Below are 23,208 nucleotides of genomic sequence, written 5' to 3'. Positions count from 1 at the left end.
TGCGAGGTCCTGTATGATCTAAAAGAAACGTTTTCATGGATGTTGCATGAAACATAAACACAACATTTCTTCTGTGATAGACTCACACATCAGCCACATTAGAACTACAAAATAAAGAAAAACGGTATTTTAAACCCCATTTTAGAATTAATCAGGGTCATCAAGGCCAGCCTGTCTCCAAACCAGTGCTGGCTCTATCATGGGGCCCTCTGAAAGGCTGGGTCCCTCGGCCAGAGTCCACTTTACCCATACCTTGGAACGTCTGTGCTGACAAATAGAAATTCCCAACCATCTGAGAAAACAAAGCGAATATCTTGAAATCGCGGGTTAGCACATTCGCTATCTTATCTGCAGAGGGCAGCAAATCGTTTTCGAAGGCATGCATAGGCATTTAAATGTGGAACTGACGCACCTGTTGATCGAGACGCGGCTTCTCTGCCACTCAGCGAGGTGGCTGCGCGGTAAGTGGCCAGCTCGCCGCGCTGAGGGCTGAGGAGGAGCCGCTGCCCCTCCCGCTCTTTTCTATAAAATACACCGTGTTTTCATTTCTTTCTGCGACTGGAACAGCGCAAGATGTTGCGCGTGGTCTGCCCCGGCGAATCCGCCAGTCCGCCGAACTTGAGAGAGCGGCTGGGAGCAGCAATCCTCTGAGACCGATGCTTCCGGACAAGTGAGAGGAGATGCAGAGATGTTGCTGTGTGGAGAGTTCACCAGTGCAAGGGTCCTGCTACCGGCTTACGATCTGAACAGGAGATCAACTTTTGTGGGTGCTTCAGGCTGTTCTTTTTCAATGAAGACTTCACGAGCAAGCTTCTAGCTTCCCAGAAGCAGGATCAGCACGTGCGTGATCAGCAGAGATTTATTGGAGCAAGCCTTGGCACCCCCTTGGGAGGGATTTGCACCAGTTTTTTTTGCCATAAAGTTGGAGTTTAATCCGACTGAGCCAGCAAACAATGAATGCTACACAATTCATCTTCACCTTGCCCACCATTCTCCTCAATGACACTGCTGATGTCAACGAGACTGCCCTGGCTGGCAACCGAAGCATCATTGACTTCCCTGAGAAAGGAGTCAACAAAACCGAGATCTTTCTGGCACTGGGCATCATCAGCTTGCTGGAAAACATTCTTGTCATCCTGGCAATCTTAAAAAACAAGAACCTCCATTCTCCTATGTATTTTTTCCTGTGCAGCCTGGCGGTTGCGGATTTGCTTGTCAGTGTGTCGAACTCTCTGGAGACAATCATGATTGCGGTGGTGATCAACGGATATCTGGTGATCAACGACGAGCACCTCCAGAAGATGGACAATGTGTTCGACACCATGATTTGCATTTCGCTCATTGCCTCCATTTGCAATCTTTTGGTCATTGCCATTGACAGGTACATCACCATTTTCTATGCTTTGCGCTATCACAGCATCATGACCGTGAGGAAAGCCTTTGTCCTCATCGCCATCATCTGGGTCGCTTGCATCGTCTGCGGGGTGGTCTTCATTGTCTATTCTGAGAGCACCACTGTCATTGTGTGTCTCATCACCATGTTTTTCACCATGCTTGTGCTCATGGCCACCCTCTACGTCCACATGTTCTTGTTTGCACGCCTCCACGTGAAGCGGATCGCGGCGCTGCCCGTAGACGGGGAAGTGCAGCAGCGGACATGCATGAAGGGGGCCATCACCATCACCATCCTCCTGGGGGTCTTCATAGTCTGCTGGGCGCCCTTCTTCCTCCATCTCATCCTCATCATTTCATGCCCGTCCAACTTCTACTGTGCTCGGTACACCTCCTACTTCAACACCTACTTGGTGCTGATCATGTGCAACTCTGTCATTGACCCACTGATCTATGCTTTCCGCAGCTTGGAGATGCGCAAGACATTCACAGAGATCATATGCTGCTTCGGCAAGAGTATTTAATACTGAGTGGGATTTCCATATGAGCTGCTAATGTGCCATATATACAGTATAATCTATATTGCATTCAGTAACTTATGGTTGAGATTGCAGGGCACGAGCCTGAATTGAATGTAACATGTCAATTGACACTAAAGAGGGAGGGGTGTGGGTGATAGGCAAGAGAGATGCTGAGCCACCTTCACTAAAAGTGACTTTTAACTTGGAATGCTGACTAGTCCTGCTTGCCTCTGTCATTGCAAAGATAATATTGTTTTGCTGTTCCGCAACCTACACTTTTTGCAATGAGAAATGTTTACAAGGTCAAATAAGCCATCTCTGAAGGTTAGCAGCGTCCTAATTGTACTGTGTGGGCTGCCAGACAGATAGATGCACAGAATAGAGATTTCATCGAAAAATGCGTTTTACCCGTTCAATGCATCTACACTTTTGAACTGCACCGAAATAGCATGAGGGAAGAAATTCACGCTATTGGAGTGATTGACTCATATGACCTTATAACAAAATGATTTTAACACGCTGGTGGTGTTTCTGTAAGACACTGGTTGAATGTTATGGGGCTTGGACTGCTTTCAGTGACATCATTCTGTCTCCTTAGCGGCAACCCCCACCCTAAAAGACTTAGAAACAAGAAGCCTTAAGTGTGTTTTATTGCTCTTCATGAAAGATAAAACTTACCTGGGCGTTCCTTGAAAAGGATGCCCAATAACAACGCATTGTGTGTTGTTGCCTTGAGCTCAGCTCCACCTAGGTGGGTGGGGCTGCCACCGATACTGCACTGTGTGCAGTGCAATGTCGCTCCTTTAGACACAGTGTGTGGGAAAATGAGGACACTTGTAGGTCCATTAAAAAATATGTGGGAATGGAAAACACATTTGACATTCGGGGAGTTAGATCACTAGGGCCCACTATCCAATGAGATTAATTAACAGTGTTATGGAATTGAGCAAAAAAATCATGTGGGACATGTTCTGCTGAGTCTGTTGAGTTTCACTTTCTGTTGAACTTTGAATAAATAATGTGGAGATGTGTTTTTCTTGGCTGAGGACTCCCCATGTCTGTACGGCCACCACCTCCTTCCAGGTCACTACAGACACAGTTTCCAGTACTGGACTTATATCTGACAGTTTCATGTCCTAAATTGCTCCCATTGTAGTAGACCGACTGGCATACATGAGATCAATGATCTGTAGGTGAAAAGTTTAAGAAGGTGTCTGTAATGACCTGGTTCGAAGTGGTCACCCTACAAATGTTGTTGGCCTGCAGTGCAGAACAGAGGCTACATTAAAACTGTAATCTTAGCTCTGCATTGTTAATCAGTCACCTTCAGTGACCAAGGGGAGTCTACAGTTACAGTTAGGATGCCATTGGTAAATTTAGGTGCAGAAATGTTCCTACAAAGATGCACACATATCATCAAGTAGAAACTTAAAAAAAATAGTTCCCCTTAAGTATGGGTGACTCGTGTATTCTGCAAGTATAAAACAAAATCTGTCCCATTACCCTATTCAATTCGCCTTTCTGCACAGCCCTAGCATGATTCGGGGAGGAGCAAATCATTTTGCGCTGCCTGATTTGACCAAATGGCAGCCAATCATGAAATCCAAAACACAGAACAATGTGTTTCCTCAGTTTATTCAGCAGTTGGCAGGTCTATGCAATCAGTCGGTACGCTGATCTACCTCCAACGAGTAGATCCAGAGCCTGGTGGATCCTGAGCCTAACACACCTACATAGGGCTGGTGCAACATTACGCCAATATCGGACAACTGCCTTGGGTGATGCCAGCACAGAATGTACCAGACTGTCCCCAGAAACAATTCTTGAAACAATATTATCTTGGAAGACAGGGAAGACAGCGCTCTTCCACTTAGGTTCCCCTATATACGTGCACCAGTCAGGCACTTGGATGCCCCATAGGGTAAAAGGAAGCGTTTTGCCAAACACATAATATACTCACCAGGTATTAGTCTCCTAGAGTACAAACAACATATTATATATTTATTTGCAACCTTCCACCAAAATCTTCCATCAGTCCATCCCAGCAGCTCACTGTTTCGCTGCACAGTAGTTTAAGCAGCTAGAAGAGAACATGGTGTCTTATTCCTTTAGACCTTATGAACATTTTCTTTCCACTCTGTATTTTGGTGGCTGTTTCTATCCTGCATTTTTGACAGCTTCAGCACTGACATAGGTTGCTGATAGCCACCCCTGAAGCTTCATTAACCACAACACATACAGCGAGGAGTGACAAAGAAAGAGAAAGGTGTCTGTGATTGTTGAACACCGTTGAGAGATGGCTTGCTGCCTGTGACTCAACGGGCATGACCAACGTGGCTCTGTCTTTAGATAATATTATTACTCATGGCTCCTGCTCTGCATCGCTGAAGTCAATAGGAATGATTATTTCTTAAAGGAAACAATCCTATCTCAGGTTTCTGCAAGAGCACTAGCTAAGAGGCTAATTTATTGAGGAAGGGGGCTAAGTGATGAGGATTCTGATATAAAATATAAACATTTCTACTTACTACTGTCATACACTGTGAAAAGACTGTACATGCTGGTTTATGTGGAATTTCTAATCCACCTGTATAATTCACAAAAAATACACATTTCCTGTTAGAAAAAAATTGCTACATTTTCCGAATTCAGGCATGACATTTTGCAAATGTTTTTTTCCATTGGGACTTGTTCAAGCAATAGTCATCTTGAGCAAGACACTGGCTAGAACAGAAGAAGATGTCTTGCGAAAGACAATTTTACCTCGAACCTTGATGGTATCTTTCATGACAGGAATATGAAGAACATCTTTATAGTCGATTTTCACTCAAGATAAAGTAAAGTATATTTCATGAAATTTGACCAAAAACATTATAAAGCAAAAGTTTGCAATTTTGTACACCGCTAACAATGTTACAAGTCCAAGCTACTTCAAATAGCAGCGATTCACAATTAATTGACTGAAGGAATTGAAGTAAATGCCCACCAGAAGGAATCTCTGACTTTGCAATTTGAACTTTTAATTGCTGATGGTTTAGAATTCGGATAGAAGAATTATTTTTTAAGCCACACACATTTAGAAACGACATCGACTTGCAAGAAGTGCCTGTAAAACCAGCAGCTCGCTTGTTAAACAAACAGCACTTCACCATGAAGAGCACAGTGAGGCATCAGCGTGCTTCAGAGAGTTTGGCAACCATCAGGAAGCGGAAATCATATGTTGTGGCTTGCAGCTGCAGCTCATTGACAGCCGCCACGCTGTCATTTTCTGAATGGACTCCTCTCCTACAACTCTCGACGGAACCTTTCAAAGCAGATGGCTCGGTCTCCCAGGCTTGAGGCACAGTGGTACTTCTGCAGACATTTCAAAACTTTTATTCAAATGGATGGCAAGGATTGCACCTGGAATTGACTATTGAATGAGTAAAAACTGAAGATGGCCTCGTTAAATATCACGGGGGCGTAAAGATCAGATGTTGCCACATAAAAACGTAAATCGCAACACTTGCATTCAGTAGTTTGAAATGTAATGTGACAATATATTGCTGTCAGATATAAAGTGTGACCTGTGCATCTCCGAAGCAGCAGTACTACCAGAATTCACCCACCACAGTCATTATAATCTTTAACCTATATATATATATATATATATATATATATATATATATATATATATATATATATATATATATATATATATATATGTATATCATCAACAAACACAATCCAAGTGCAAGTGATGCACTAAACAGATTAGACGGACTCCACTTACGCTGGTGCTGATATATTCAATTTATTTCAAGCTTGTGCTGCCCATGACGCGTTTCGGCCACGTACTGTGGCCTTGATCACATACATACATACACACATATATGTGTCATCAATACTTTGGATGCTTAACGAGCAAATAGCTCAATACTGCTTTACAAAATGGATGACTAAGATGGCCACTTTGCCCTAATTAAGGTCTGTTTAGTAGCCAGAATGTAATACTGAATCTTGAGAATTCAATGCGCGAACAAAAGAAGTACATGTCAAAGTCTTTTTTGTGTCTACAAAGAAAGTGGTGTTAAGCACGGGTACATTTTAGTAGAGCTGCTGCTTTGGAGGAATGAAATGTTAAAGAACTGAAGTTGGGAGTAGCTATATTGTATGCGATATATGGCATGGCAATACTATCACACCCTGTGCATCGACTTACTACGCTGGAGGGGATCTAATAATACTGTAGATGTATATTTACGTCATTGTTGTAGTGTCATACCACCTAACTGAGACCTTTCTTGTATTGAATGTAATGGAAAGATTACACGTATATGGGGCTCACACTGGTCAATGGACAGTGATGTTATTAAATTAAGGCTGACATTCAGATATTACTACTCAGGGGCTATCCCAACGGTATTTCTGCTCAAAAGTGTTTTCAGCGCCGACGAAAATTTTGAAAGAGAGTTTTATAATTTTATATTGCAGCCATGTAGGAGCTAAGATTCGACGTGATAGTGTCAATTTTCATCAGCAGCGAGGGCGTTGCTGTTCTAGGGGTGTCTATTGTTTCCATAGCTACTACTGCCTACTGCCTACACGTTTCAACAGCTTTTTCATATTTGCCTTACATTAAAAGAACAAAAAAGAGAGACTTTAAGAACATAAAGAAAGAAAGTTGGGATTTATTTTTTTGCCAGACAGCACACTCAAAGAGAGAAAGAGAGAGAGAACGCCCAGACCTTCCCTAACGACCAATCAGGGGTGTGGGAACATGCTTTGCCTTCTGCAGATTCGTCTGTGCAATGTTGATGCATTTTTCTAAGGTGATTGCATGTTTCTCTCATTTACATTCTGTGCATTGCACCGGAAATAAACTACAGAGCTAACTTTAAAAAAATTGACCACTGTGTGTTGAGATGTTAATGACTTCCTGTGTTAATGACCTACCACCAACGGGTAAAGTGCAATGGGAAGGGTGGCAGGTCTGAGGTAAAACCGAAAATGAGGCTACTGCATTTATTAGGAAACATTGATGTGCTTCATTCATTCTGTTTTATTGCAGTTACTCATGTAGCGCCAACGTGGCCCTGTATATGGCAGCATAGCGCTTTTACTAGAAGAAGTATTATGCTCAAGTTACAAGTAAGCAGACAGACTATCGTAAAATCTCAGGGAAATACAGTTGGGAGTGCAGTGTTGCAGGAAAAGACCACAATTTTCGCATGCCAGAATACAAGTCATCAATCAACCAACTATCCAAATTATCTATTCATTATCAGGTAAAACAAAAATCAGCCAATTTTCAAATTCATCAGAAAATGAAAAGCAAAGAATATATTTCAATGAAAGAGTGTTTTATGCAGATTCACCTGGGTGAAAGCACTTTTTTAACACAAGAGATGGCTGGCCCTCTACAAAATTATAACTCTGTAGAGTGGAGGGATATTGAAACCCAGTTTGGCCGACATCTGCCCATCTACACCACAAGAGTAACCAAGCAAAGGCGTTGGCAGTAAAAATAGTGGGGTAGTGGGGTATTTCATGAGCATGACCTTGAACAGAGCTAGATGGAAAACAGAGCTGCTGGTGTGTCAATTTTAATATGGGGAAAAGTGGCGTACCGATGGGCTAAGGGGTTTGTAAATAAATTTGTTCTGACAGCCAACATTTTGGAGTCCAATCACAGAAGGGTGAGATTGTTTCACTAGATGGGGGCAATAAAGGAGAAGCCCAGTCATGTTTTCTCGATTTTTTTTCCTTTTGGATCACCAGTTTCAGCAAAAGTGTGCTTCTTATGGCACAGGAGGGGCGAGTGAGTGAATGCTCACCAGGCTGACAATCAGGTGTATTGCTATGAAGACGACTGATAAGTGAGGTTGGCATTAGAGAGGCATCATGATGTCAAGGTAGAAGAGAACACATGCTTTTACCATGAAGCAAATGGTTTGTACATGGTACATGGAGACTATGCAGAGATTAGTATAGTAGCCAGGGGTCCTGACTCTGATGAACAAGGTTTGAAGGAGGAGATTAAGTTGCAGGCTCTTAAGCCTTTCTTAACGTTGAGGTTAAAAGCTTGAATCAGTATATGACAAGGAACTCTGTGTTGATCTGATTTAGTTTAAGACAAATTGTGGGTATTGAGGAATAGATGGTGTTCTGGTTGTGTCTTAACTGAGAGAAATTAGATAACATCAAGTTGTGATAAAACCTAGTTTCATCAGTATACCGCAAATCTTTTATGCTCAATGCAGCTAATAATTCTAGATTGGAATACGCAAATTCTTGCTTTTTAGGCCTTCTACCATCTTCAACATATAGACTGCAAGGCATTCAGAATATAAAAGTGAGGGTGTTATTCTGAGGCCTTTCAAACTCTCCACCAGCCCACATTTGGCAAATGCATCCAAGTCAAAGTCTTTTGTTATAAAGCCACCTGCTCCCTAGATACGCACCCCACATTCTCTTTCTCTTTAGATTTGTCTGCTAAAGAATTATCTCCTGCTCTGCTGAGTCCCCTGTTCCTTTCTATCAGTTACAGTGCCATAATGCCTTAGGGCGACTGTATCACACATTACAAATTACCTCATTCATTCACAGTGGTGTAACGCAAACTCTAATTTAGCCAGTAGGACATCCATGCATAGGTTGAGAAAAAAATCTCAATTACTCTAAAGCTAGTTGCGGGAGGAAGGGGACGCCGTTTGATGAGTAGACATAGACATATAGTCGTCCAATGGCTAGAAGTAATATTAGGCAAATAAGACCTTGTGTGAGAATCATGGGGAGGGTGATTTCGGAGATTAGGATTTGGTAATCAACAATTTTGAAGAGTGCACAGACATTGAGAAGATCTGGGATCCAGTTTCTACTTTACCAGTGATCATAAAAGTGTCTTTGACAACTTGCAGTTCACAGCTTCTTATCAAACAACTTTATTTAAGCTTTGTTGGCACATGGATAACAACATGCATAAATTCGTAAAAAGCAATATGTATAATTAGATATATGTTTTCCTAGGTATGTATCACTTGGTGGAGGGATAATTCATTAACCTACAGAACCTACATCTTTGATGAAAATAACAAATCCCACCAAAAACATTTTCATTAACACACATTGTTTATGTACATACATTCAGACATAAAGGAGGAGAATCTATGTTACATTTTATAGACCTCCATAGCAATGGTAGTGGGATTCTGCAGAGCATGCAAAGCGTGTGGAAGCAGGAGTAGCCGACTGCATTAACTTGTCATTTCTTCGTTAGTTGGCTGTCGAGGAGGATTCAGAGGTTGCATGTGTGGTCGGTCGGTGTAGGTGTGGGTCTGAGTTCTGTAGGCCACCACCTGTGGTCCCATGCGGCGGTGTTCTTCCCGAAGATCACTACTTCAGTTTTGTCGGAGTTGAGTTGGAGGCAGTCGTCTCTCATGCATTTGTCTACATTGGTCATGGTGTTGTGGAAGTTAGTTTTTGCGTTGGAGTGTTCCTCGGTAAGCTAGAGGATCAGTTGAGTGTCATCTGCGTAGCGAGATTATTTTGAGTCCGTGGGATCTGATGATATCTGAGGGGGGGTCATGTAGATGTTGAACAAGGTGGGGCTGAGGGATTATCCTTGTGGTTTGCCGCATATGATGTCTTTGGGGGCAGAGGTGAAGTGAGGCAGTCAGATGCTCTGTGTGCATCCTGTAAGGAAGGAGGCAATCCACTTGAGGGTGCCTTAATGTATGCCTATGTTGTTGAGTCCACCGTTGAGGGTTTTTTGAGAGACTGTGTCAATCACTGTTGAGAGGTTGGGGAGGATCAGGGCCATGGTTTCTTCATGGTCGAGGAGTGTTTTGATATCATCTGTGGTGGCAATCAGCGCTGTCTCAGTGCTGTGGCTGGCATGGAATCCTGATTGAGAGGAGTCCCATTGTTGGTTTTGTACCAGAAATTCAGTGAGCTGCTGGTTGATGCCTTTCTTGAGAACTGTTGCCAGGAAGGGGAGCAGAGAGATCGTACGGTCATTTTTTAGATCATTGAGGTCATCAGAGGCTTTCTTTAGGAGGGGTCTGATGTCTGTGTGTTTCCATCTGTCCAGGAAGGTTGTGGTGGAAATTGATGTGTTGGGAATACTGATGAGCTGCGTGCTGATTGGGTTCATTGCGAGGTTGCAGAGGTAATGGGGGAATGGTTCGGGGGGCACCCCAGAGTGGATGGAAGGCACGATGGCTGACGTGGTCAGGGTGATGATCAGTGACCAGGTGGTGATGGTTCGCTAGTTTTCGCTGGTTGACCAAGGTCGAGGATGGAGGATTAGATGTTGAAATTGTTGTAGATTTTGGTGATCTTGCTTTGGAATTAGTCTGATAGGGTGTTACAGAGTTCTTGGGAGGGGTGGATACTGTTTTTATGGCTGTCGGGCTAGAGAATTCTTTGTCTATTTTGAAGAGTTCCTTTGTGTGGTTGGCTGCAGAGTTCATGCAGGTGGTGATTGCTGATATCTTGGCTGCTTGGATGTGTCGGTGAAAGATGCTGAGGATTGTTTTGTAAAGTGTTCTGTTGATGGGGCTCTTGTTTGCATGCCATCGTTTCTCAAGTTGGTGGCAGTTGCGTTTTGTGGTTTGAGTTCTGGGGTATACCAGCTTGCATGTTTGGGGATCTTGTTGGATTTTGTGGGGCAACTCTTTCGACGCTGTCGGTGATACAGGCAGCAAAGTTGTAGATGGCCTAGTTGAGGTCTGTTGATGCCTTGGCATGGGAGGTGGTGAGGGCCTGTGACCACTGAGTTTCGGTGACCTTGCTCCATCTGCAGTAAGAGGAGATCAAATGCATGGTGATGGTGTGCTGGGCGTTGATGATGGAGAAGTGTACAATGGTGTGGTCAGTCCAGGTGAGTTTTGTAGTATGGCTGAATTTGATTCTGACACTAGAGGTGAAAATGGGATCAAGTGTGTGTCTGGCTTTGTGCGTGTTTTCGGTCACCAGTTGGGTGAGGCCAATGTTGTTCAGCTTCTCCAGGAGGGTAATGGAGCTTGCATCATTGTGGTAGTTGATGTGGAAATCAAGGTCACTGAGTAGGACGTAATGTTAAGAGTCAATTGCTAGAGGTGCAATGAGGTTGGGGATTGTGTGGCAGAATGTTGCTCGGGATTCCGGGGTCAGTAGGCAAGGGTGCCCATTATTGTGCTCTACGCATCAGACTGTAGTAGGAACTTTGGGGTGTTCCATGAGAGGTGTGGGGTCATCGTTGGTGATTGTGTACCTGATGGTTTCCTTGGAGATGATAGCAATGCCTCTGCCTTGATTGTTTGTTGCGGTCACAATGAATCATCTTCTACCATTCACCATTCACGAGTGAAGGTGGTGATGTCAGAGTTCAAGGAGGTGTTGAGCCACATTACGGTGCTGAAGGCAAAATCCGTGGAGATTATGGTGATGTTGTCCCAGAATTCCATGGTGTGTTTGCAGAGTGAGTGGGCATTGAGCAGGATACAATGGAGTGGTTGTGGTTGTTCTTGGTCTTGTGGGCAGGAGTGGTGCAGGATCTTTCTCATGTTGTGTCGCAGGAGAAGTGGAAGAGTTGGCAGGTGAAAGGTCCTTTGGTGGATCATGGGGAGGATTAGACGCAGCTGTTTTGGCAATTGGGGTCCAGGTCCAGGAGTTCCGTGGTGTACCGTCAGGTGGTGGGAGGGCAAGAGGTCTTGACTCTGGGCGTTGGCCAACTGGTGTTGCGGTGGTGGCATGCCCATTGTGTGCGTCTAGTGCGTCGCCGTGCATTGGCCTCTATAAGTGGTCGTGGTAGGTGGTCCAAGTTCAGGTAGCGGAGGAGCAGCAGGAAGTGCAGGGGAAGCAGGCAGTGCAGGGGCAGCAGGCACTGCAGGGACAGTGGCAGCAGGCTGCACATGAGTATCAGGCAGTGCAGGGACAGCAGGCATCGAGGGTCAGCAGGCAGCACTGGGCAACAGGCAGTGCAGGGACAGCAGGCAGTGCAAGGGCAGCAGGCAGTGTGGGACAAGGGTTACAGTACCTTAAGCTAGGGGTCAGAAGAAAGATGGGTGCCACCAGCTCAGCCTCCTCTGGACTCTGATGGGTGCAGATGGGTTCGCCCTTAGCCCAGGCTTTGACTGGGCACCAGCTGTGTGCATCCCATAATGCAGAAGCCACAGGTGCCATATATCCTGCACTGGGAGGCGTGAAAGTGAAACTACCAGCTGGCCCTGCCTTTGGGGCTGCTGGTCAATGCAGTCTGGTGGGGTGAGGTCTAGCTGGCAGAGTCGGGTGTAGGAGGGGTCTTTCAAGCACTCTCGTCTGGAGCAGGCAGGAAACAGGAGGGGAGAGCCCTGCTGCAATGAAGGCAGCTTACCGCGATGCTGAAGCTACAGGCGATCTATATCCTGAGCCTGGAGGTGCAGAAGGGAAACTACCAGCTGGACCTGCCTAGAGGGCTGATGGAAAATGTAGTCCGGTCTGTTCAGGTCTAGCCGGCAGGTGAAGTCAGGTGGTGGGAGGGGTCTTTCAAGTGCTCTCTGGGCTGTAGCAGGCAGGAAATAGGAGGGATGACACCTCCGGCAACTAAGGCATCTTACTCTGTGGTGTGGCCTGTAAAAGATTAAATGACTTAACTACCCCAAACTTACATCAACTGAATAACAAATATACTTACCCGACTGGGCATATGTTTGATATTATTTTATTTTCGAAAAACCTGGTACATAGCAGTGCCCCTTTTCTTTTTCCCTGGACTGTCCCCTCTGGCATTTCCCGCCACAAGAGACAATACCCCTTCCATTCATTCTACCAAAATAGCAGCTCCCGATTCGTGACTCTTTCATCCTAAACCAGGGCCCTCAAGGAACTTAATTTATTATTCAAACTTCGAACAGAGCCAGCTTCTCCAATCCTGATTAGCACCTGATTGACAACTTTATTAACCTAGTCTCTAACCTTGACCAGTCTCTAACTTTTCAAAACCCCAAACCCTGTGCAAATTATAAGATTGATCAACAACAGCAAGCATGGTTGTCAGGAAAGCTTAAAGTATTTAAGTTAAAAGTATGGTAAGCAGAGGGAAAGTGATATATAAACCTTAACAAGAAAACCAACGAAACCACCTTAATGGTTACCTATGAACTTAAAATCAAAGAGGCCAAAAAACACTACTTTCTCATCTGTGTCTCCAAATCCATGAATCTTGTCAATGAGGTATTCCACATAATAAAGGAACCATAATCTCCCACATTCTCTCGAGCTGTAATTTAACACTTCAATCAACTTTGTGAAGATATAGCTCTCCACAACAAAATCAACATAATCAGTGAAATTATTTGTATACAAATCATTCAGTCTGGCACACAGCACGCAACTGGTCGATGTCTCAATTTTGGATGATGTTTTACAACTGACAGGTAATGGTGGTATTGGGCACTGGTACTGTGAGAACTTTCTGTGGCTTCTAACCAATCCTGTCATCTCTTTTCACACTAACTACCAGCAGACTACTTTCCTGGCCCCATTTGTGTCCACATATTTCTATCCGGTCCCCATTGTTGTTCGCACTGTACAGCCATTCAGGGGCGGCTCCTCCATTATGCCAGAGGAGCATCACCCCACTGAAAAATAAAATGATAATAAAACCATTTAATTATCTTTTAATTTTTCATTACTGCCAGCAATGATTAGGGTGGGGGCTGGGCCATCCTGTCCAGTGTCTTTAGGGAGGAGTATTGGGCACTTGTAAGTTTGCATGTCCGTTTGGCCGTCCGTCTTAGGATACAGATATGCACACTAATGTTTCTCCAACCCAGCTGTGTTGCAACAGCTGAGTTGGAAAAAACCCCAGGCTACCTGGGCCTGAGCGAGCGCCAAGTCAGCCCACTCAGGCCAATCACGGCGCTGCTCTCAAGCTGGTATTACCCGTGCTTGTTATGCGGAAGCCTGTGCAGCATGACCAGCATCTGGAGAGGAGCTCTGAGGTGGCGGGCACAGGAAGAGGTAAGTGTTTTTGAAAAAATGTTTTGCCCCTCAACCCGCCCCCCTGCGTTAGCAACACCTCAGCACCCCAAAATTGGAGCAGCCACTATTTAAACCACTGGCGGTCATTCCTCAAAATCTAGTTGCCCATTGCTACATGTGCACTGATGACACCCAAATTAAATTTGTACTGTTGAATACAAAGAACAACCCCTGCATGGAACAAAATACCACCTTCATGACCAACTGCTTAACTATAACATGGTGGTGGATGTCCACACACTTTCTAAAGTTTAATCCATCTAAAACTGAGGTAGTGCCCACCCTAACTACCACTCATTTCCTCCTCAACACAGCCTAGCCTAACATTATGCACCTCCATTTTTCCCCTGCTAAAACTTCCTGCAGCTTCAATATCACTGTGGTCCAAATTATCACACTTAAAGCTCAAGTGACAAAGACAAGAACTGCCTTATACAGGTGGTAAATCCCTCGATACAAGCTAGGCTGGCTTACACTAATGCCCTCTACCTGGCTGCCCTTAGAAAACTTCTCATCACCTCCAATTTTACATGATGCTGCAGAAAAGCTACACATAGGTATCTCAAGAAGTGTAATGAGAAACCTGGAGTTGAAATCCTTGCACTGGCTACAGATCAAAATAAAGAATAGCCGATAACGCACTTACTATTGTCCACAATCTAGTGTTCTGTCCCAGCCCTAAATTTCGGAGGTAATTACCTCTGCCACCCGGATGGACGGTGAACCATCCACCAAAGTCTACACCCGATCCAAAATATGAAGATCCAAACTTTGACCGGTTCAGCCTACTTAGCCTACCTGACCCCACTCCATCATGAAACATTCAGGAATCATTGGATCAGACTAGGTGCTAATCTAAGCTATTTCAATCAGGAAAGTGTGACACCAGGAGTTTCTTGCCAGTAACTTCCTATGAGGCCGGGGGGGTCCCCCTACTAAATATCTGAAGAAAATATCAAGTTCTAAATTAGGCAGGTGATATCAAGAGCTGCGTTTTTAGTTTACAGAGTAAGTGAACTCACGGTATGAGTGTTTCGCACCAATCTTCAGCTATATGAATGAAGGCAGTATATACCAATGATCGTTGCAGGACTTGGATCAGTGTTTAATTTGAGCTGGATTGTTTCCAGTGCTCAGCACCAGTACTTAATCATCAACACCAGCACTTTTCATGAGCACCAGTTAAGGACACATCCGCTTATGGGGAGATTAAGTGATTTGCGGTACAAAAGGGGGTGGTAATGGACGGAGCATCTGAACCAATCAAACACTCACACCCAGTCAAAAGATCTGGGTTTAAATCATCACCGTTCTTTAGCCCACTCTGCCACACCAGTTCAGACATGGCTATATGCAAATCAGTCTGACCCTGTGCCTCATGGGAACAGTCCACTCCGAACTGCCAAGCCATGCCTTCCCTGGACCGGAAACAAGCTTCCGAGGACCGGTTTCTGGCATTCCAGCCGTCTTCAGCCCGGCTTGCTTGAATCCAGTGGCAAAGTGAGCAAGGGACTCACGTTGGACTGTTCCCATGAGGCACAGGGTCAGACTGATTTGCATATAGCCATGTCTGAACTGGGGTGGCAGAGTGGGCTAAAGAACGGTGATAGATTAAACCCAGATCTTTTGACTGGGTGTGAGTGTTTGATTGATTCAGATGCTCCGTCCATCACCACCCCCTTTTGTACCGCTTTTGGCCGCCATAAGTGTGGCAGGGTATGCTCAGACGTGAGTCCCTTGCTCACTTTGCAACTGGATTCAAGCAACCTGGGCTGAAGACGGCTGGAATGCCAGAAACCGGTCCTCGGAAGGATGTTTCCGGTCCAGGGAAGGCATGGCTTGACAGTTCGGGCTGCACTGTTCCCATGAGGCACAGGGTCAGACTGATTTGCATATAGCCATGTCTGAACTGGGGTGGCAGAGTGGGCTAAAGAACGGTGATGGATTAAACCCAGATCTTTTGACTGGGTGTGAGTGTTTGATTGATTGAGATGCTCCGTCCATCACCACCCCCTTTTGTACCGCTTTTGGCCGCCATAAGTGTGGCAGGGTATGCTCAGACGTGAGTCCCTTGCTCACTTTGCCACTGGATTCAAGCAAGTCGGGCTGAAGACGGCTGGAATGCCAGAAACCGGTCCTCGGAAGCTTGTTTCCGGTACAGGGAATGCATGGCTTGGCAGTTCGGGCTGGACTGTTCCCATGAGGCACAGGGTCAGACTGATTTGCATATAGCCATGTCTGAACTGGGGTGGCAGAGTGGGCTAAAGAACGGTGATGGATTAAACCCAGGTCTTTTGCCTGGGTGTGAGTGTTTGATTGATTTGGATGCTCCGTCCATCACCACCCCCTATTGTACCGCTTTTGGCCGCCATAAGTGTGGCAGGGTATGCTCAGACGTGAGTCCCTTGCTCACTTTGCCACTGGATTCAAGCAAGCCGGGCTGAAGACGGCTGGAATGCCAGAAACCTGTCCTCGGAAGCTTGTTTGTGGTCCAGGGAAGGCATGGCTTGGCAGTTCGGGCTGGACTATTCCCATGAGGCACGGGGTCAGACTGATTTGCATATAGCCATGTCTGAACTGGGGTGGCAGAGTGGGCTAAAGAACGGTGATGGATTAAACCCAGATCTTTTGACTGGGTGTGAGTGTTTGATTGATTCAGATGCTCCGTCCATCACCACCCCCTTTTGTACCGCTTTTGGACGCCATAAGTGTGGCAGGGTATGCTCAGACGTGAGTCCCTTGCTCACTTTGCCACTGGATTCAAGCAAGCCGGGCTGAAGACGGCTGGAATGCCAGAAACCGGTCCTCGGAAGCTTGTTTCCGGTCCAGGGAAGGCATGGCTTGGCAGTTCGGGCTGGACAGTTCCCATGAGGCACAGGGTCAGACTGATTTGCATATAGCTCTGTCTGAACTGGGGTGGCAGAGTGGGCTAAAGAACGGTGATGGATTAAACCCAGATCTTTTGACTGGGTGTGAGTGTTTGATTGATTCAGATGCTCCGTCCATCACCACCCCCTTTTGTACCGCTTTTGGCCGCCATAAGTGTGGCAGGGTATGCTCAGACGTGTGTCCCTTGCTCACTTTGCCACTGGATTCAAGCAAGCCGGGCTGAAGACGGCTGGAATGCCAGAAACCGGTCCTCAGAAGCTTGTTTCCGGTCCAGGGAAGGCATGGCTTGGCAGTTCGGGCTGGACTGTCTCCATGAGGCACAGGGTCAGACTGATTTGCATATAGCCATGTCTGAACTGGGGTGGCAGAGTGGGCTAAAGAACGGTGATGGATTAAACCCAGATCTTTTGACTGGGTGTGAGTGTTTGATTGATTCAGATGCTCCGTCCATCACCACCCCCTTTTGTACCGCTTTTGGCCGCCATAAGTGTGGCAGGGTATGCTCAGACGTGAGTCCCTTGCTCACTTTGCCACTGGATTCAAGCAAGCCGGGCTGAAGACGGCTGGAATGCCAGAAAACGGTCCTCGAAAGCTTGTGTCCAGGCCAGGGAATGCATGGCTTGGCAGTTCGGGCTGGACTGTTCCCATGAGGCACAGGGTCAGACTGATTTGCATATAGCCATGTCTGAACTGGGGTGGCAGAGTGGGCTAAAGAACGGTGATGGATTAAACCCAGATCTTTTGACTGGGTGCGAGTGTTTGATTGATTCAGATGCTCCGTCCATCACCACCCCCTTTTGTACCGAGATTAAGTGATTTGCCCAGAATCACAGGATGTTGAGCCAATGCCGAGACTTGGACCTGGTTCCCCAGCTCTGAAGGTGGTGGCTTTGGCCGTAAAGCCACATCCTCTCCCCGCTTTCAAGGTTAGTACTATAATCTGTTTTAGGCGGTGCTAACAGGAGAAATACGCTGGTACAAGCTGCCTCCTGATGAGAGCGCTGGCACTTATGTTTTTTACAAAGTATCTACTGATTTGGATCGTCCTGGAGGAAGGTGGAAGGCCTTGTTAGCTACTACATAACAAGCTGAAACATGTTGACTTGGGAGCTGGAAGCCATTAAGCTCTCCATAAGCTCTCCATATATCCCACATTCCTATTTTTATTGGTGCCAAAGGTACTCTTTACATTAAAATTATACCTTCAGAAACGACTAACCATATGCATTTTGCATTTTTCTTCTTCTAGTGTTCTTGACTGAATCTACAGATAATAACAAAGTGCTTCCTCCACAAGAGGGGTCTAGCCCACCTGATACTGTAAAAATGTGGCAGATGAGGACTCGTTGATGAAGCAAGCCACATAGAAATTTGTGTAAGAAAGTCCTTTAAACAATCCACTGTTGTGCCCTCCAGATAACGAGACCCCTCTTTCTTTGTAAGTAGGTTAGCTCTCTTTTGATATTCGAGCTGCCCACTCCATCATGGTCAGCCTAAAACTGTAAAGTGCAACTTCTGACTGGCGCTGTTAAGTGTTTTGTCCTAAATGTTAAACATTCATATCTCCTGTTTCCCCGTATACGATTTGAAATATTTTGGAGTATTTTTCCTCATTACATTAAATTGGTTTGGGATTTTATTGAGGTTTTTTTGAAGTTGTTGGTACTGCTTTATTTCAACATACATTTCTCTGAGAAATTACCAGCTGCTTCTACCACAGCTACCAATGATGAGCAGGGATCATCTCAGCATTGAGTTTTGATCTAACCCTATTGTATTTATGAAATTGACAAGGCATCCCCTTCTAGGATTGAAAACCCTGTCTCTGACACACATCATCCTCTTTCTATCTATCTGTATCTTTCTTTCTGACTACTTTCATGCTTCACCCTATCTCACCTATCTTCTTCACTACACCATTTTCTTTACCTCTCTGTCTTTGGTCTATCACCCACCCTATCCCAATCCTCTTCAAAGATCATTGTCTAGCCAGATAAGTGTACAAATAGAACGAGGAGAAGAAGGAAAAGGCAAATGAACATAATTAAGGAGAAAGTCATCAGATTTCACCTGATATAATGGTGAAAATCCTGGGGGCAGTGCATTGATATTCTCTGTTGGAGGGATTATACCAGTAGGGAAAGGGTGTTTTTATTGCGATTACAAATATGCAGCAACAAACTACAATTTCAAGTGGTATGAGCATATAACTTAGTTTAATAGTATGCACCAGTCCAGTAAATCTCTTCTGAACTCTTTCATGTGTTTTTCCTACAAAGGAAGGAACATGCTGGATAATCACTACATTTTACATAAAACGTTTTTAAGTGCAATCAAATATATTACCATGGTCACAAAGAAATTGATTTGATCAATGTATGTTCAAACTTTCTTTTGGTACAGTTTGGCCAGTGGACGACAAGTTGCTTGGGCTTTTGGCTGTTTCTGAAAGTTTAGCATAAATTGAATACTTTTTTACATACTAAGGACTTGAATTAGATGAAAAAGGGTAGTAACTTTAAAGTTGTTTTGAACCAAGGGCCCAGCATTTACGCAGGTCCCTTAACATCCTTAATATGGCAATGTTCCTGCAAAGAGACACCTCATTTGTGAAGGTGCAATCAACAAATATCTTAAAATATTAAATGGAAATTTTATTTTCACAACATGACGATATACATATGACAAAAGAACGAGAAACCTTGTTACTCATGGAGAACCTTGTGTCCGGAGAGAGAGTTTGTCCATCTGTGGCCTCTGTGCATAGGATGTCACCAATATTAACCACACACCAGATAACCAAGCAACAAAAATACACCTGTAGTGTCACAGTTTGTTTGAGTGCCATTACAGTTAATAAAGGTAAAACCTGCAATTAACAATGCCTATGCATAGCAAAAGTGCTCTATGAAGCCCTAGATAAAAACCCAAATTACCAACCTTACACTAAGCAATCAGTTAGTTTTAACAGGCCGTAGGAACATAAATACGGATAATATTACACGATAAATGATCAGGCGGATCCAGAATTCTACTGGTGCATTGTAACTGTCATTCATGCAACATAGCTTAAGCAAGTCAAAAAACATAAGGATACTTGTAATTTAGTGATACCTGAGAATCGTGAGAAGATGAATTATGTTTTAAACATGGTCGCTTAAAGAGGTAAATTATTTTTTGACTCAAAAATAGCGCGGCCATTGGCTTTTGAGATACAATTTATATACGCCGCATACTTAATATGGTTGTTTCATAGTATTACATTTGCTCTATTTGTCATTTTTAGGGCCATAAGGAATACTCTTCAATAACTCATTGTCCAATTCAGCAACCACGCTACAAGCTGAAAACACAGGACATGAGGCAATCAAAATAAGGAGCATTGACAGATGTTTAAAACACATGAGATGGGCCTGAGCGTCTCTGCTTGGGGATCACCATTAGTGAATGCTTAGTGGCCCACATATAAAACAATACAAAGTCTATGTTATGAGCCCAAGCAGTTAAAATGAAATACCGGTGGATAGCAATTAATAAACTGCAATTGCCACACAGTGCAGAAAAAGAGAGAACTCACTATTGATGATTATGCTTTTCCATGTACAGTATGAGCAATAGAGGTTCCATCCAGTAAAATGAAGAACTAAAAGATTCTATCACAACAAGAGATAATACTATAAAGCTATCCTAGTCTTTATTAATCTACTTGCGGACACACTCTCAGTGGTCCCTTGTACATTACACAAAATTGTACCGCTGCAAAATTTTCCCAAAAATGAAATACAAGGACTCCAAATTGAGATTAATATATTTTAATGTACAATATGGAAAAATGATGTGAATAAATAGGAGAATGAGTTATCGAACAGTACTGCTTATGGTCCTACAGAAGAGCAAGTAGGCAAAGGCAATCCTGTTAAAAAAAAGTCCACACTAAATATGTGACATACACAATTGTATCTCAATAGTCACTGGCAGCGCTATGTTTTTAGTAAAAAAAATAATGTATACCCATAGAGAACATTGTTTAAAACACAGCGCCTTTGCCCAGGTTCAAATAGGGCTATTCGGGTACCCCCAGATAACCACTAAGAAATATTTTGATATCATTGGAAGGCAACATTTCAAGTTCCCTTTGTGATTTGCAAACCACACCCATTTGCTTTGCCAATGTTTGTGTGAAGCTGAAGAAAGCCACCAAGTGCATTGAAAAGCAGCAGCCTAGCAGCAGAGGGTTAGAGCAACTGACATCACTTATAGTGTAAGCTGTATCACAGTGGCAAGGGAAAGGAGCTTTCGGGCAAGGATTAAAGCAGAGATGCAATGCGCCCAAAAAGAAGGCAAGGGAACAAGCAGTGCCACAGCAGCTGGGCAGAAGAGCAGCAAGAGTTGCTCATGGTGTGAGCAGTGTCCATGTGGCAGCTATCCAGGTGGCAGGAGAGAACAACCACCAGGAATGTCTACTACGTGAACACCATTTCAGCATAAGGGGAGGCTAGCTGCGGGGAACACAGAAAGTGCACACTGGCCTAGTGGCAGGGGAGAGGAGTGTTTTGCACAGAATGTGTCCTGAGTAATTATTCAGATTTAAAACAATCCCTCCAGTATCCCAGTTGAGGTGAAAGGATACATATTGCTGTGGGCTACTGTAAGATTCAGAATAATACAAGATGTGATTGATGATGTCTCAAGCCAGTAGCTGAAGAGTCCTGACCTAAAGAAGGCAATTCATGAAGGACAGTAAGCATCTGAGGACCGGTCTTAGCCCCAGGGGCGGGTAGGGGGGTAAAGTGTGTAATTGTTTACACTGCTTGCTGCTGCCACTGCTATAGAAAGGGTCTGGCCTGGGGGCATGGCCAAGCAGTTGGCAGGCAGCATGATTTCATATGGGTCTGGTGACCTTCAGGCAGAAATTTGGAAAATGGATGGTAGCACCCACCGACTTTCCTTGATTGTGCTCTGTATTTGCGGGAGCAGTAAACACAGGAGAATGGAGATCTTTAGTTTTCTTGCCCTCCCTTTGGGGATAATAGTTCCTCCCAATGTTCCAAGAGTAGATAGTAGCATCAATATCAAACGCAAATAGCTCTTCAAGAATCAATAATTCTAATTCTAGATGTACAGATGGATGTCCAGTTTCGTTGGTGTAGATACTTCTGTTTATTGTTCCATAACATGGCTTGTGTTATGGAACAATAAACAGAAGTATCTACACCAACGAAACTGGACATCCATCTGCACATCTAGAATTAGAATTATTGATTCTTGAAGAGCTATTTGCGTTTGATATTGATGCTACTATCTACTCTTGTGACTATAGCATTATACGTACAACGTGATCAGGACAATTGAATGTGTACATGTGCAGGGGCATAGTTGTTTAACTTTCCGTTTGTGAAGATCAGCTTGCTGATCATCCTGTTGGAGCGGTTCAGAGGGTAACACCGCTCGCCTCATTGCCGACACACAGCAACTTTTGAATCCATTATCCAGTGGTAACCCGGGAGATGCGCCTACCTAATCTGGAAAATATAAATACCTCTTAGCTGCTTTGTTCCTCCCAATGTTGCTTGAGAGAGATTGAGTGGCAACCAGACCTGGCAGTGCCACTGCTATGCATGTTGCAAAAAAACAATTGGTGGACAGAATGCTGCACAATGTCAAGCATTCACCCAAGCACAGAGGTCTGGGCCTAAATCCATCATTTATTTGCTCCCCATGCCTTTCCAGTTCAGACTTAGCCATATGCAAATCAGTCTTGACCCGGTCCACCATGGGAACAGTCCATCCCGAACTGCCAGGCAAGGTCCTCCCTGAACTGGAAACAAGCATTCTGGGACCGGTTTTGAGGCATAACCCCTCATCAGCCATGCAAGCTTGTCTCCAGTGGTATGGAGAGCACGGGACCCACGTCTGGGCATACCTGTCCCACTCAGGGTGACAAATGCAAAAAGAACAATTAATGGACAGAATGCTGTACAATGTCAAGCATTCTCCCCATTACAGAGAGCTGGGCCTAAATCCATCGTTAATTTTGCTCCCCATGCCTTTCTAGTTCAGACTCAGCCATATGCAACTCAGTCTTGACCCTGTTCCCAATGAGAACACTCCAGCCCGAACTGCCAGACCAGGTCCTCCTCGGACTGGAAACAAGCATTCTGGGACTAGTTTCTGGGCATCACCCCTCATCAGCCAGTCTAGCTTGACTCCAGTGTCATGGCGAGCACAGGATGCATGTCTGGGCAGACCAGTCCCATTCGCGGTGGATAGTACAAAAAGAACAATTGATGGACAGAATGCTGCACAATGTCAAACATTCTCCCCAGTACAGAGATCTGGGCCGAAATCCATTGTTTTTTGCTCCCCATGCCGTTCCTGTTCACACCCAGCCATTTGCAATCAGTCTTGACTGATCTGTGAC

At 44.6% G+C, this 23,208-nt stretch overlaps 1 protein-coding gene across 2 annotated transcripts; it reads left to right on the top strand.

Moving 5' to 3' along the window:
- Positions 1-696: 696 nt before the first annotated feature.
- MC3R (melanocortin 3 receptor) lies at positions 697-5,506 on the top strand. Of its 2 annotated transcripts, XM_078650475.1 has the most exons (2): positions 697-1,908; positions 3,846-5,506. In XM_078650475.1, the coding sequence occupies exons 1-2, from the start codon at positions 954-956 to the stop codon at positions 3,881-3,883; spliced, it is 993 nt and encodes a 330-aa protein (XP_078506601.1). In that variant the 5' UTR covers positions 697-953; the 3' UTR covers positions 3,884-5,506. The 2 variants fall into 2 exon arrangements, with proteins under 2 accessions (XP_078506601.1, XP_078506602.1); XM_078650476.1 differs by lacking the exon at positions 3,846-5,506 and having other exon boundaries at positions 697-1,916.
- Positions 5,507-23,208: the final 17,702 nt, after the last annotated feature.

This window comes from Lissotriton helveticus, chromosome 7, assembly GCF_964261635.1.
Source record: "Lissotriton helveticus chromosome 7, aLisHel1.1, whole genome shotgun sequence".
NCBI classification, from domain to species: domain Eukaryota; kingdom Metazoa; phylum Chordata; class Amphibia; order Caudata; family Salamandridae; genus Lissotriton; species Lissotriton helveticus.
This window is presented reverse-complemented; position numbering and strand designations above follow the sequence as displayed.

Coding starts and splice junctions, on each gene's coding strand:
- MC3R (XM_078650475.1), top strand. CDS start 954: ATGAATGCTACACAATTCATCTTCACCTTGCCCACCATTCTCCTCAAT. Junction 1,909..3,845: donor CATATGCTGCTTCGGCAAGA/GTATTTAATACT, acceptor GGTAAAAGGAAG/CGTTTTGCCAAACACATAAT.